Source organism: Thermobia domestica, chromosome 16 (assembly GCF_964235325.1).
Source record: "Thermobia domestica chromosome 16, izTheDome1.hap1.1, whole genome shotgun sequence".
NCBI lineage: Eukaryota > Metazoa > Arthropoda > Insecta > Zygentoma > Lepismatidae > Thermobia > Thermobia domestica.
Window position 1 is genome coordinate 189,563,985 of NC_137469.1, and position 13,769 is coordinate 189,577,753.

The 13,769-nt window shown below is 36.9% G+C and overlaps 1 protein-coding gene across 1 annotated transcript in view; it reads right to left on the bottom strand.

Moving 5' to 3' along the window:
• Positions 1–1,164: 1,164 nt before the first annotated feature.
• The window catches only part of LOC145673575 (uncharacterized), an 84,075-nt gene continuing 71,470 nt past the window's right edge, over positions 1,165–13,769 (bottom strand). The window contains exon 3 of the mRNA XM_081743416.1: positions 1,165–4,905. Coding sequence (XP_081599542.1) covers positions 3,312–4,905 — 1,594 coding nt within the window. The 3' untranslated portion in view covers positions 1,165–3,311. The remainder of the gene's footprint in view (positions 4,906–13,769) is intronic.

Below are 13,769 nucleotides of genomic sequence, written 5' to 3' on the forward strand. Positions count from 1 at the left end.
ATTTAATGTTGTATATACCTTCGAAGTGAAAGATATTCATTATTACATTTGTTGATAGTTGGACTCTAATGAGTCAGAAACTACTATTAATAGAGAGATTGTTTTGAAATGAAATGAAATTGTTGAGTTTTACGTCCCACGGTTATGCCGGTTAGGCTAAAGGAGACGGTGATGATGAGTAATGAATGAAAAGTGGGAGGAAACGGGAGAACCCCGAGAAAACCCACGCACACGGTGTTTGTCCACCACAAAGTTCACTTGGCGGGAGCAGGGTTTGAACCCGAGACCCATAGCACCAGAGGTGAACGCTCTACCACTGAGCCACCGCGGCCCCAGAGATTGTTTTCTCTAGTATTCCTGCAATTAGAAGGGCCTTATCTAAAAGATATTTCATTTGTATATGAGAAAATACGAAAGTTTATTTTCTAAAGAATAAAATAAATATTTTCAATGTGAAGCAAACATTAAGTTTCGAAGAGGAGCTCAACAAAAGAACTTGTTATAATTTACATCAGTTCTCAGACATCTGAATATACTCTGAAATGGGAAGAAGTCAAACTTGAAAACATTTTACTAAAGAGACTTAAAAAAAAAGCGCAACATGTAAATATTGCAAGGTTAAAATAAATTAAAGAACAAAGGTAGCACAAACGTCTTATGGAAACATTTAAAAGCACACAAACCTACTATATTAAGGAATCCGAAAAAAGTTTTGACAAATTTTAGTATTCAATTTTATCATCACAATTTCAGATGTAGGTTTGGATACGAATCAAGATCTGAGATCCGAGATCCGGACCCAGATCTGACATCTTAGTTTTAAATCCGAGATCTGGATCTAGGTCCGGATCCGGATCTCACTGGATCCGACATCCGGATCCGAAAATTTTTAGCCATCCCTATTTTACAATGGACACTTTTACTAGATGGAACAATAGACGAGGCACTGGATTCTTTCGCCGATGTTTCTAGTACAACAATAAAGATTTCGTACTGTTCAAAAAAGCAAATACAAGGAAATTTCCAGCATGGCACGGCAAACAGAGTCGCCACACATCCTGAAAAAAGGCTTGGGAACTGTGGCGTTCACTTCCAAATAAATATATATCTTAAAAGGAATTTCTGATGTAGGACTTTGTATAAAAAAGCTATTGAGATGCAGTAAGTACCTAGACTATATTTAAAAAAGATCAGACACCAGCATCAACAACACTAAACAACTTTGTTCTCTTATATGATCTAGATCTAAAACTTCTAGCATACCTCTTTTGACATACAATGATGTAACAGGTGCAGAATATGAAGAAAGAAGAGAAAATTTTCATGAATACTTTTATAACAAATTCTCAAATGTATAACCAACGTACTTCCCTGTTCAATCCGTTTGCTCGTCCACTTTATCTCATTTATCTTTCACTCCTCTGGCGGATGAGTTACTCTTATTTTCTCTCCGGCATAAGAGTTTCTGGCCAAAACCACATAAGCCAGACCTTCTGCGTTCGACATCATCTTTTTTTTCTTTTCCACTTTCGCTCATTTTTGATAGATGTTTCAAGGAAACCTGTTTTCCCAGTTTTAGGAAAACAGCCCGTGTCCCCATTTATAAATCTGAATTACGAAATTAGGTGTCATCCTAAAGCAATATTTCGTGTCTCAAACATATCAATCTTCTGCTAGAAAATTATCAAAGACATTAATTATTTCGGGTTCAGTACAATCCCAAATTTGGTAGTGGAGGCTGCACGGCCGTTCTGCCGTCAGAGCGAGCCAAAATGTGATTTCTTTTTGTTCCGCGTTTAATTTGAAGCCTATATCTTGAGATAAGTATTCACTTGTGGAATCGTCACTGAAACCTTTCTCGGCGTCAGCCATCTTTTCACTATGCAGCAATCCCTGTGGCGGCAAAGCAGAAGCGCCGTTCGCAGGGTAGAATTTGCCGTAACATCTCCATCCAAATACGGAGTTAACCAACTTCTCTTCTAGACCTATATTCCGTTACCAAGAGCAGAGACGTCATTTGAAGGAATTACCGTCGTCTGATCCGTTTAATATGTAATACTATTGTAGACCTCTATTGCAGTATATATATATATATATCGTGCACTTAACAACTTGTGAGTGCGACCAATTCTTTTGTTGTCTAGTAACATGTCTTGCTAAAGCAGAATACAAACTATATCCTTTTGGACACCTACCACATGTGCCTGGTTTTTCAGCTGTGTGCTTTAACATGAGATTTGCCAAATGTGAACTGCAAGCAAATATCCTTCTACACTCCCCGTTTGTTTCAGATTTCTGTCCTATCTGGATTAACATGTGCTTTGATATGTGTGAACATTAAGTAAATGCCATGCTACGCTCTTTGCATGTTTTTTCATTTATGTGTATTGAAATGTTTTGCAAGTTTTGAGCGTAAATTATATTTTTCCACATCTTTTGTTCGTGTGAGATATTCCTTCTGTTTGGATTAACATGTCTGTAGCGAAAACTGAACGTCCATTAAATGCCTTTCGACACTTTTGGTATGTGTAGTACTTTAGCCCTGTGTGGATTAACATGTGTGGCCAAATTTGGATGTTGATTAAATCCCCCACCACACTCGTGACCTACGAACGTGGACTACATCCTTTACCAGACTTAGAACGTGTAACGATTTTCTCAACTGTGGATTAAAATGGGTGTAGCCAAATTTGAGCGTCGATCAAATGCATTCTCAGACTCTTGGCAAGTGTAATGTTTTTCTCCGGTGTGCGTTCACATGTGTGTAGCCAAAGTTGAACGCCGATTAAAAGCCTACCCACACACTTGGCATAAGTAACGCTTTTCTCTTGTGTGGATTAAAATGTAACCAAATTTGACCGGTGATTAAATGCCTAACCACACTCTTCGCATTTATGATGTGTTTCTCCTGTGAGAATTAACGTGTGTATAGGTAAACTTAATCGTAAATGAAATCCTTGGCCACACTCATTGCGTGCGCAATGTTTTTCTACTCTGTGGGTTAACATGTGCGATTTTTAATTTGAACGTACACTAAATCCTTTTCCACACTCTTGACATTTGTAACGCTTTTTTCTGGTATGGATTAGTATGTGTGTAGCCAAATTTGAACGTTGATTAAATGCCTTACCACACTTTTCGCATTTGTGATCTTATTCTCCTGTGTGGTTTAACAAGTGCGATATTATTTTTGAACGTAGACTAAATGTCTTTCCACACTCTTGGCATGTGTAACGCTTTCTCCTGGGTGGATTAACATGTGTGTAGCCAAACTTGAACGGTGATAAAACGCCTTACCACACTCTTCGCATTTATGATGTTTTTCTCATGTGAATTACCATGTGTTTAGCCAAATTTGAACGTTGATTAAATGCCTTACCACACTCTTCGCACTTGTGAGGTTTTTCTCCTGTGTGAATTACCATGTGTTTAGCCAAATATGAACGTTGATTAAATGCCTTACCACACTCTTCGCATTTGTGAGGTTTTTCTCCTGTATGGATTAGCATGTGTTTAGCCAAACTTAAACGTGTATTAAATGCCTTACCACACTCCTCGCATTTATGAGGTTTTTCTCCTGTATGGATTAGCATGTGTCTAGCCAAAATTGAACGTGTATTAAATGCCTTACCACACTCCTCGCATTTGTGAGGTTTTTCTCCTGCATGGATTAACATGTGTGTAGCCAAATTTACACGTGTATTAAATACCTCACCACACTCTTCGCAATTGTAATGTTTTTCTTTTGTGTGGATTAACATGTGTGTAGCCAAACTGAAACGTCGATTAAATGCCTGACCACACTCTTCGCATTTGTGTTGTTTTTCTCCCGTGTGGATTAGCATGTGTCTAGCCAAATTTGAACGTTGATTAAATGCCTTACCACACTCTTTGCATTTGTGAGGTTTTTCTCCTGTATGGATTAGCATGTGTTTAGCCAAACTTGAACGTGTATTAAATGCCTTACCACACTCCTCGCATTTGTGTTGTTTTTTTCCCGTGTGGATTAACATGTGTGCAGCCAAAATTGAACGTGTATTAAATGCCTGACCACACTCCTCGCATTTATGAGGTTTTTCTCCTCTATGGATTAGCATGTGTGTAGCCAAATTTGAACGTTGATTAAATGCCTTACCACACTCCTCGCATTTCTGAGGTTTTTCTCCTGTATGGATTAGCATGTGTCTAGCCAAATTTGAACGTGTATTAAATGCCTTACCACACTCTTCGCAATTGTAATGTTTTTCTTTTGTGTGGATTAGCAGGTGTGTAGCCAAACTGAAACGTCGATTAAATGCCTTACCACACTCTTCGCATTTGTGTTGTTTTTCTCCCGTGTGGATTAAGATGTGTGTAGCCAAAATTGAACGTGTATTAAATGCCTTACCACACTCCTCGCATTTGTGAGGTTTTTCTCCTGTATGGATTAGCATGTGTGTAGCCAAATTTGAACGTTGATTAAATGCCTTACCACACTGTTCGCAAATGTGATGTTTTTTTGTGTGGATTAACATGTGTTTAGCCAAACTTGAACGTCGATTAAATGCCTTACCACACTCTTCGCATTTGTGATATTTTTCTCCCGTGTGGATTAACATGTGCTTACCCAAACATGAACACAAACTAAATTCCTTCCCGCACACTCCAGAGGTGTGGGATTTCTCACCTGTTTGCAGCAAGTTACCGTTCGGAAAAGATGAACTTTGACTAAAGCGTTTATCACTCTTTTGGTACGTTTGACGCTTTTCACTTGCCTGTCTTAACGTATGTCTTGACAAACGTGATCGATTAAATCCTTTGCCAAACTGCGTCGAAGTATAAGATTCCTCATCTGAATAAGAAATGGCTTCTTTTAATGTAAGAAACGTATTCTTTTCTCCTTGAAAAGCAAATACGCTATCGCGCCTGCAACAATTCCAACGAACAAGGAAATGTGAATGGAGACAATAATTAACTACCAACAAAAAATGAAATCATTCGCTATATTTCATGATAAAATTAAGTTTATTTTTGTTCTATTAAATGAAATACGTTAGAAATATGACACGGAGAACCATTGAGAAGTATTTATATATCTTTACTCTCAAAGAAGAGGATGTAATTTGTCTTAATGTGTCAAATTGAACAATCATTTGTATACTAGCGGACATAAATCTTTGGCCAGGTAATGGCGACTGCTTCGAAACATGTGCACAGTATGAGAATTAAATCTGTGATATCTGTAGTTTCGTGTGCAGAAGAAACACAGTGTGAACCAAAGGTTTAAGAATAACCCAAGCTAATAATGTAAACTCTGCCGAAGATTACTCACTTATATCATTATAAAAGAAACACGAAAGACTTTTTAAAACGAAGAAAAGTAACAAAACTTTCCAAGCGGAGGCACAGAAACATAACGTAATCGACTAAGGACGAATCACTTGCCGCACAGTGATCGTGGTTCAGTGGTCAAGGCGCTTGACCAGTAATCTGGATGTTCCTGGATCGAATCCAGGTCGAGCATTTTTTTCCTTCAGGAATTTTGATGGCGATTGATCGGCGATGACACACATTTTATTATCTTCAGAAATTTGAATACTCGGATGTTACAATACTTGAACTATCAAATCTACAGGAATAATAATACTATTAATAAGAATTATCTCGTAGAAGATTAAAAATTAGAAACTTATGATCGCTCAGGTCATACCATTACAAGCAGAAACGTCATATTAAGCAAAAAAATTCATTTCGGTTTTGTTTAGTGTTGATTATGACAAGAAGAATTTCTTAACTCGATACTAAAACCAAACAATATCGGCATGAGACTTAACATTCGACACGCGAGAAGGCTAATTCAAATCATTGTCTCGCTTTGGAGATGAGAATGGAGACGAGACAAAAATTATCGTAAACATTTATCGTTTTATCTCATTTCTCGAAATAATGTATGCCCCTTTTTAAGTAGCAAATGCTCTCTTAACTCAATCTTACACGTTATGTTACTTTGTATTTCAGAGCTCACTGAATTATAGTCTGTGTATATATTTTTGTAGTAAACCTTTTATAATTACATGTGCAAACTCTAAAGGTTAGTATATTATATGACTTACTGTTCAAAGATATTAAGTTCTTTATAGAGTTATTTTCCTTATAAAGTAAAGTGGAATATTTTCTACATGAAACTCTAGTGAAAAGCTTTCGTTTAAAATTGAGTAGCTGCAGAGGTATCTCATGAAGGTATGGAACCCGTTCCCCGAAATCCCTACACTTGAGTAAGTTTTGTAACTTTAAAACTTTTAGTACCCTTATTATTATTATTATTATTATTATTATTATTATTATTATTATTATTATTATTATTATTATTATTATTATTGAGGTGTTGGTTCACCCTGTTTCACCCAGCTCCCGGGTGTGGAAATGAAATTTTTTGAGTTTTTCGTCCCACGGTTATGCCGGTTAGGCTAAAGGAGACGGTGATGATGAGTAATGAATGAAATGGTGGAATGAAGAAAGTGGGAGGAAACGGGAGAACCCCGAGAAAACCCACGCACACGGTGTTTGTCCACCACAAAGTTCACTTAGCGCGAGGTTTGATCGAGGATTTGAACCCGAGACCCCTAGCACCAGAGGTGAACGCTCTACCACGGAGCCACCGCGGCCCCTCCCGGGTAGTGGGTATTGTGCTGAACAAACAACGTGTGTATAGGTTTTCTCCGGGTTCCGCTTCCTTCCACTTTCTTTATTTCAATATTTCTTTCATTCTCATCATCGACGTCTTCTGTAGCTTAGCCGGCATAACCATAACTTAAAAACAAATTTTCTTACAGCTCTTCGGAGTTCAGGATCCCTGACTTCTACACGAAATTTGCCTCTAAACTTTTGTTTTAATATTTAGATAGTTGTAGGGACGTATGCAGAGGATATGTCCTGACACGTCTCTCCAATCCCGACTATTTTGTAACTTCTACCTAACGATACGGCGATTTCACAAATTTTAATATAATGTGTTTTCATATCTAATTTGTCATCTATATTATTACTATTATTACTGAATATTTGAGACCTCAATATTAAATCCTATTCCAGTGCAAATAAGCATACGGAAGATAAGGAAATGAAAATAAAGTTTTTGGACACTCTATAAGGATGAATTGTCTTATAAGAGATACTGTGGAAAGAAAACAGAGGGAAAAGAAGGTGTCAGCTACAGGATAATATGAAAATCGAACCTTCGGAAGCCTTAAGAGAAACTCAGTAGAATATGTCTTTATCACGATCCCCCTTTGATGTAACACCCATTCTTTGGGTAAAAGACATTACATTATGTATGATTTATATTGATATTTTAACATAATATGCAAACAAATATAAAAAAGAATAGTTCCCATTTACCAATTTTCGTTGAACGAATATATGGAACGTGTAGAAAATGGCGAACGAAAATATTATTTGTAGTAGAGGGGAAGAATTTAGAAACAATTCCACAATGACGTTTCAGTTAAATTCATGACTCATACTACGCCTGATTGATGAGCCGTTTGTATCCACGAATTGTTTACGAAACACGTGAAGTTTTCAGACAGTATGAATCGAGACTGTAGACTGTGACGTCATGTTGTTAGTTTTTCCCTGTGAAGGAAGTCGTTTGAATTCTAACTTTTAAGAACGAGAGAAATTGACTATTATTCATTTTATTATACATCAAAAATATCAACATTCTAAATTATATTCTTTTTCTGAATATCCTCGGAGAGAATCGAACCGCGGACCCCTAACTCACGAAGCGAATGCTCAAGCCATTATCCTAAGACTGCTCTTTTTATGTAAGAGTCAAGAAACACTCGCCTTTAAGATTCCAATATTTTATTGATGATAAAACATTGTAGTCCAGAGAATTCACGGTAAAATTTTAAAACAAGGACCGAAATTAGCTCCGTAATGTATCTATTTATATTCGGTTATTCTCGTTTTAGAGGTATTTCCAGTTAACCTGAACAGGGATACATCGAAGTCATGTAATATTTTAAAGACTTTCCCATCGGGAATCGAAACTGAGACCCCGCCTACTAAATTATCTGATGGTTGGGGTGCATAGTTCGTTCCCAAGGCAAGTAAGCTTGAGACGGACAACATCGAGTTCGTGGGTTTTCTCCGGCCATTCGCACATTTTCATTTCACCAATTCGTCCATCATAGTTCACTTGCATCAATCATAGCCTTCCTTAACCAAACCGGTATAACCGTCGGACATTAAACGTAACGATTTCATTTTCAAGTTGTTAACCCAAACCAATCCAAATCAAAAAACAGTTGAATTTTATATTGCTCATTAACGTTTTTTTTTTAAAAAAAAAAGTAGAAAATATCATGGCGAAACGTAATTCCATTCAAAGTGAAACAGAAGGCCCATAATGCATTAATCAAAGTAAAACCATCACATATCGTTTGGAACTTTTCCAAAATATGTACGGATATTCTGAAAAATGCTAGAGTTGTTGTAAGTTTGTGAGTCGGCGAGTCAGTGGTCGTGGGCCAACAGCATGTGATCCACTGCGACCCATCACTCACCATGACCCACTGCGGCCCACCACGCACAGACCCACTCTGCTCACTGTATTGTAGACAGCACCGTCTGAACAGCATGTTTCTTTTAACACTCGATTTTAACCATAGAAACTAAAAACACGTTTCTCATTCGTTGCAGTTTGTGATTCTCCAAACCAGGCCCGACCAGAGGGAAGATAGGGGGCGTGGGCCCCTAAACTTTCCGTGGCACCTGCAGACCTCAACACAGGAAACACAATTTAGATATGTGTAAGATAATTTTAATCACTTGTTCTCCTCTTAAAATATTCACGGACCCCCTAAATCTCTGTGGCTGGTTGCGGGCCTGGTCCAAAACTTCTGGTGTATGTATTGTGTATTATAATGGTAACAGAAGAAAATTGCCACTTTGTTGGGGTTGAAGAAAATTGAAGAAGCAGTTGAGGTAATATTTATATCATGACAGCCAAGGCGGAACAAAATGAGACATGCGGGGCTTCTAATCCGTTCCTACTACTACTACCACTTCTTCGTCTTCTTCTTCTACAACTTATACAGTAGAATCGTATAGCAGAACTGCACACGTAAGTAAATCACAATTTGAGTAATTTTTTTATAAAAATAGAAAAAAATCTTGGCCCGGGCTTGAACCCCCCCAAAAGAAATTATAATTTTTAGCGCATTGCGCCAATACGCACAACTACGAAGACCGACAGTAACAGTTATTTTATTTCTGCTGTATTTATATATCCTACGTGGCGAGAAACTGATAACTGCAACTAACCACCTCCTATGACTAGGGTTGAGCGTGATTTAAAATTATGAATCTGAACACGGGTGAATTTGTCTACGTTTTACTTTCAAGGCTTTCATTACCCTTTTTCACTTCTTTCTGTTTACTTACCTGAGATGAGTATCTCTACATGAAAAAAAAACAGCTTGAGGTATTTTTGGATATTGATATTTGTAATTGTAATAATAGCAATAGGACTTATACTAATACTCGAACTACTTCGAAACTAAGAGTTTTAGAGGAACTAACTCCAGGAAAAAATACATTTCTGAATTTGCGATATATAAATAATTATATAAGAAAAGGAGTAACTAGTGTGCCTAATCCTTACGGCCAAATTGAAGTCAAATGAAATGAACTTCGGTATATAGTTAGGCCTTGATTCAAACTTGGATGTTATCATATTGCTTTCATTATAATAAGATCCTAAAGTATAGTGGAAATCCGAATTTTTGCGAAAAAAATCTTACAAGCCGTTCAACTTACGGAGCTGAAATTCACTATATTAACTCTTTATTGAAAATTAACAGAACATCTCCTACCATTTTCTAAACTTCTCCTTTATTGCGAGGGTCGCCACTTTGTAAATATTATAAATTGATACTGGGTTAGTTTGTAAAAATAATCGAAAACGATCGATATTAGTTGAGACACAGACAATCGAGTTTTGCATCATATATCCATATATGCTTACCATCAGGGGCGGATCCAGGACGAACTTCTGCTGGGGCGGTGGGTTGTAATACTGACACATAGATCTACATTTAAGAGCTTTAAACTCTGGGATTTATTTTTATATACAAAATAAGGAAATTTCTTGTTCTGAGGACCTTTTCCTCTTCTGTGGGGCGTACTCCCCCCAGGATCCACCCCTGGTTACCAAGCGGTTTCTACTACATTAATTGCTGAAGCTTGTTTTTTTATATGGAGCGCTTACAGCACAAGGCAATCCACCGATAAAGTTGTGAGAAAAAAGGAGATAAAATTTGTAATATAAGCTTCTGTGCGTTGGTCTACCGCCCTTGATTTGGGACTTTAAAAGTTTAATCCATTTTTCCACTGAAAAGTATCGAAAATTCAACAAGGAAATGAATAGACCATGACAATTTAATTGAAATTCATCGTAATTTTACCCTCGACAAACACTTTACCATTTTATATCGTAAAGGTCAGATCCATCGTTATTGTAACAGAATGGTGTTTGAGCGATTGATGGTAGAAATTCAAACTCCGATTAGTTAGAATTTCACAACTTGGTTTCACAAGTGTAAACCCTTTAGTCGGTAAAGAGGCCGTGCATCATGTGTCAGAGTTGATGATGATGCGTTTTGATATGTGAGTGCTTCATGGTGATTGGTGGGTCGGAGTGGGTAAGAGGTTCACGGTGAGTGGTGGGTCGTGGGTCATGGGTCAAGGTTTCATTCACTAAGACCATCTTTAGGTTAACTGGTTTGGGTTCGGTTTCAACTTGAAACAGAATGTGTAAGTTTATTTCAGAAAACGAACAGTAATTTGGTTCAGTTTTCTTTGAAAAGAGACACTATATTGCCACTTTTAAGAATATCAGCATATATTTTCAAGGTTCCAAACGACATATAATGGTTTCGTTTTAGGTTAAGGTATTTTGAGTCTGCTGTTTAACTTTTGAATGGAATTACGATTCCTCAAAGTTTTTCTTTACGTATATATATATATATATATATATATATATATATATATATATATATATATATATATATATATATATATATATTGTGAGAACACGTTAGTCAGCAATAGAAAGTACAACTGTTTTTCGGTTCGGATTCTTTTGGGTTAACAGCTTGAAAATATAATCTTTACGTTTAATGTCTAACGATTATGCCTGTTAGGTTGAGGAAGAGTAGGATTAAAGCAAGTGAATCATGATGAACGAATTGGTGGAATGAGAAAGTGGGAGTGTCCTGAGAAAACCCACGAGCACAATGTTGTCCGTCTCAAGCTTACTTGCCTTGGGAACGAACCAGATACCCCAACCATCATATAGTTTAATAGGCGGAGTCTCAGTTTTGATACCCGGTGGGAGAGGCTTTGAAATATTAAATGAGCTCGTTGTATCTGTGTTCGTGTCCCTGTCGTTCAAGTTTACTGGTAATATCTGTAAAACGAGAACAACCGAATATAAATTAGATAAGTTACAGATATACTTTCGGTCTTTTTTTTAAATTTAAACTTGAATTCTCTCGACTACAGTACTTTATCATGACCGAAATCAGTGTTTCACTGTTAATAAAATATTGGATTCGTAAACGTTTGCAATTTGCTACATAGACGAGTGTTTCTTGACTCTTACTTAAAAGAGAATTTTTAGGGTAGTGGCCTGAGCATTCGTTTCGTGAGTTAGGGGACCGCTATACGATTCCCTGCGAGGGTGTTAAGAAAAATTTTATAATTTAAAATTGATATTTCTGGTGTATAATAACATGAAAAAAGTCAATTTCTCACGTTCTTACAAGTTAGAATTTAAACGACTTCCTTTACAGAGGAAAAACTAATTATATGACGTCACAGTCTACAATCTCGATTCCTACTTTCTGAAAACTTTCCGCGTTTCACAAACAATTAATGAATACAAACGGGTCACCTTCAGGGTAAGTATAAATCATAAATTTGTCTAAAACGTCATTGCGGAATTGATTCTAAATTCTTCCCCTCTTACTACAAGTAATAATAATATTTTTGTTCCCCATTTTCAACACGTTTCATATATTCGTTTAACAAAAATTGGTAAATGCGAACTATTATTTTTTATATTTGGTTGCATATTTTGATAAAATATCAATATAACGCACACATAATCCAATGTCTTTTACCCAAAGAAAGGGTGTTACTATGTATGGTGATGAAGACAAATCCTACTTAGTTTCTGTTAACACTTCCGAAGGTTCGATTTTCATATTGCCAGTAGCTGACACCTTCTTTCCCCCTCTTTTCCTTCCAAAGTATCTCTTATAAGGCAATCCATCCTTATAGAGGATCCAAAAAAAATTCTTTTTATTTTTCTTAACTTCAGTATGGTTATTTGCATTGGAATAGGACATAATATTGAGGTCTCAAATATTCAGTAATAATAATAATAATATAGAAGACAAATTTCATAAGAGAGCACATATTAAAATCTGCAAAATCGACCTAGCAAAAGGCAAAATTTACAAAATAGTCGGGATTGGAGAGAAGTGCCTGGATCATCAGGACATACCCTCTGCATACGTCCCTACAACTAGCTAAACGTTATAACGGAAAGTTTCGACGCAAATTTCATGTAGAAAATAGGATAATGGACTCACAAGACCCGTAAGAAAATTTGTTTTTAAGTAATGGTTATGCCGGCTAAGCTACAGAAGACTTCGATGACGAGAATGAAAGAAATATTGGAATAAAGAAAGTGGGAGGAAGTGGAACCCGGAGAAAACCTACACGCACGTTGTTTGTTCAGCACAATGTCTACAAAGCGGAAGGTGGGTGGAACAGGGTGAACCATTAAATTAACAACACTTCAGTAATAATAATAATAATAGTAATAGTAATAATGGTATTAAAAGTTTTAAAGTTGTTATAAAATTTGGCAAAACTTACTTAAGGCGATAGATCACAGATAGGATTTCAGCACACTCTCTTGTGAGACATCTATCGACAGAAAGAAAAGTTAGACTACACATGGAACGCACTGCTACTGATGAAATGGAAAGGATGCGCAAGAAAAAAATAGTTCCTCCTACCGCTGTTCCTTCCATGTCAGTGGCTTTCAGTTCATTATTGAAAGCACATCGGGAAGCAAAGAAAAGGAAGGGGAGAAGAAGGAAAAGGGGAGGAGAAAACATAAGGCACAGCGGTAGAAAGGGACTTATTGCCTCGCCTTTGGGGGTTGTTTCTTTTCTTTTCTTTTTTTCTTTCATTTTACGTTTTTAGAAAGACAGAAAACCTCTGTTCTGTTTCCCGTAAATATCCATTGAAGAATTTGAAGTGTATTGCCTTGTAGTTGTGTTTCTTTTTGTGTGTGCGTGTATGTGTATTTTGCGTAATTATTTGGATTTAGATTAGTACTTTAGGTTCAGGGCAGTGCCGGACTGGCCACGTTGGCTACTTGGCGATTACCAAGGGCCCGAGGGGCCCCGCAGAGATCACGAGAGGCAGGCCCTGTAGGTCTTGGAAGAATTTTCGCGATCGCAAAAGCTTTCTTTTAGTCAAAACTGTCAAAGTAACTGAAGTAACTTCACGATTACGTTTGATTGTTTCAGTAATATTGTAACTTTTTTTTCCGATCTGTTTTGTACTATATATTTATTTAACCTTTTCAGGACGAACGGCTCAACCCTTGAGCCATCAATTCAAACCTCTCTAGCTCAGCTCCTAATTAACCTAGAGATATGATTTTGGTATGTATCTCTTCAGAAAGGATGGAACTTTCT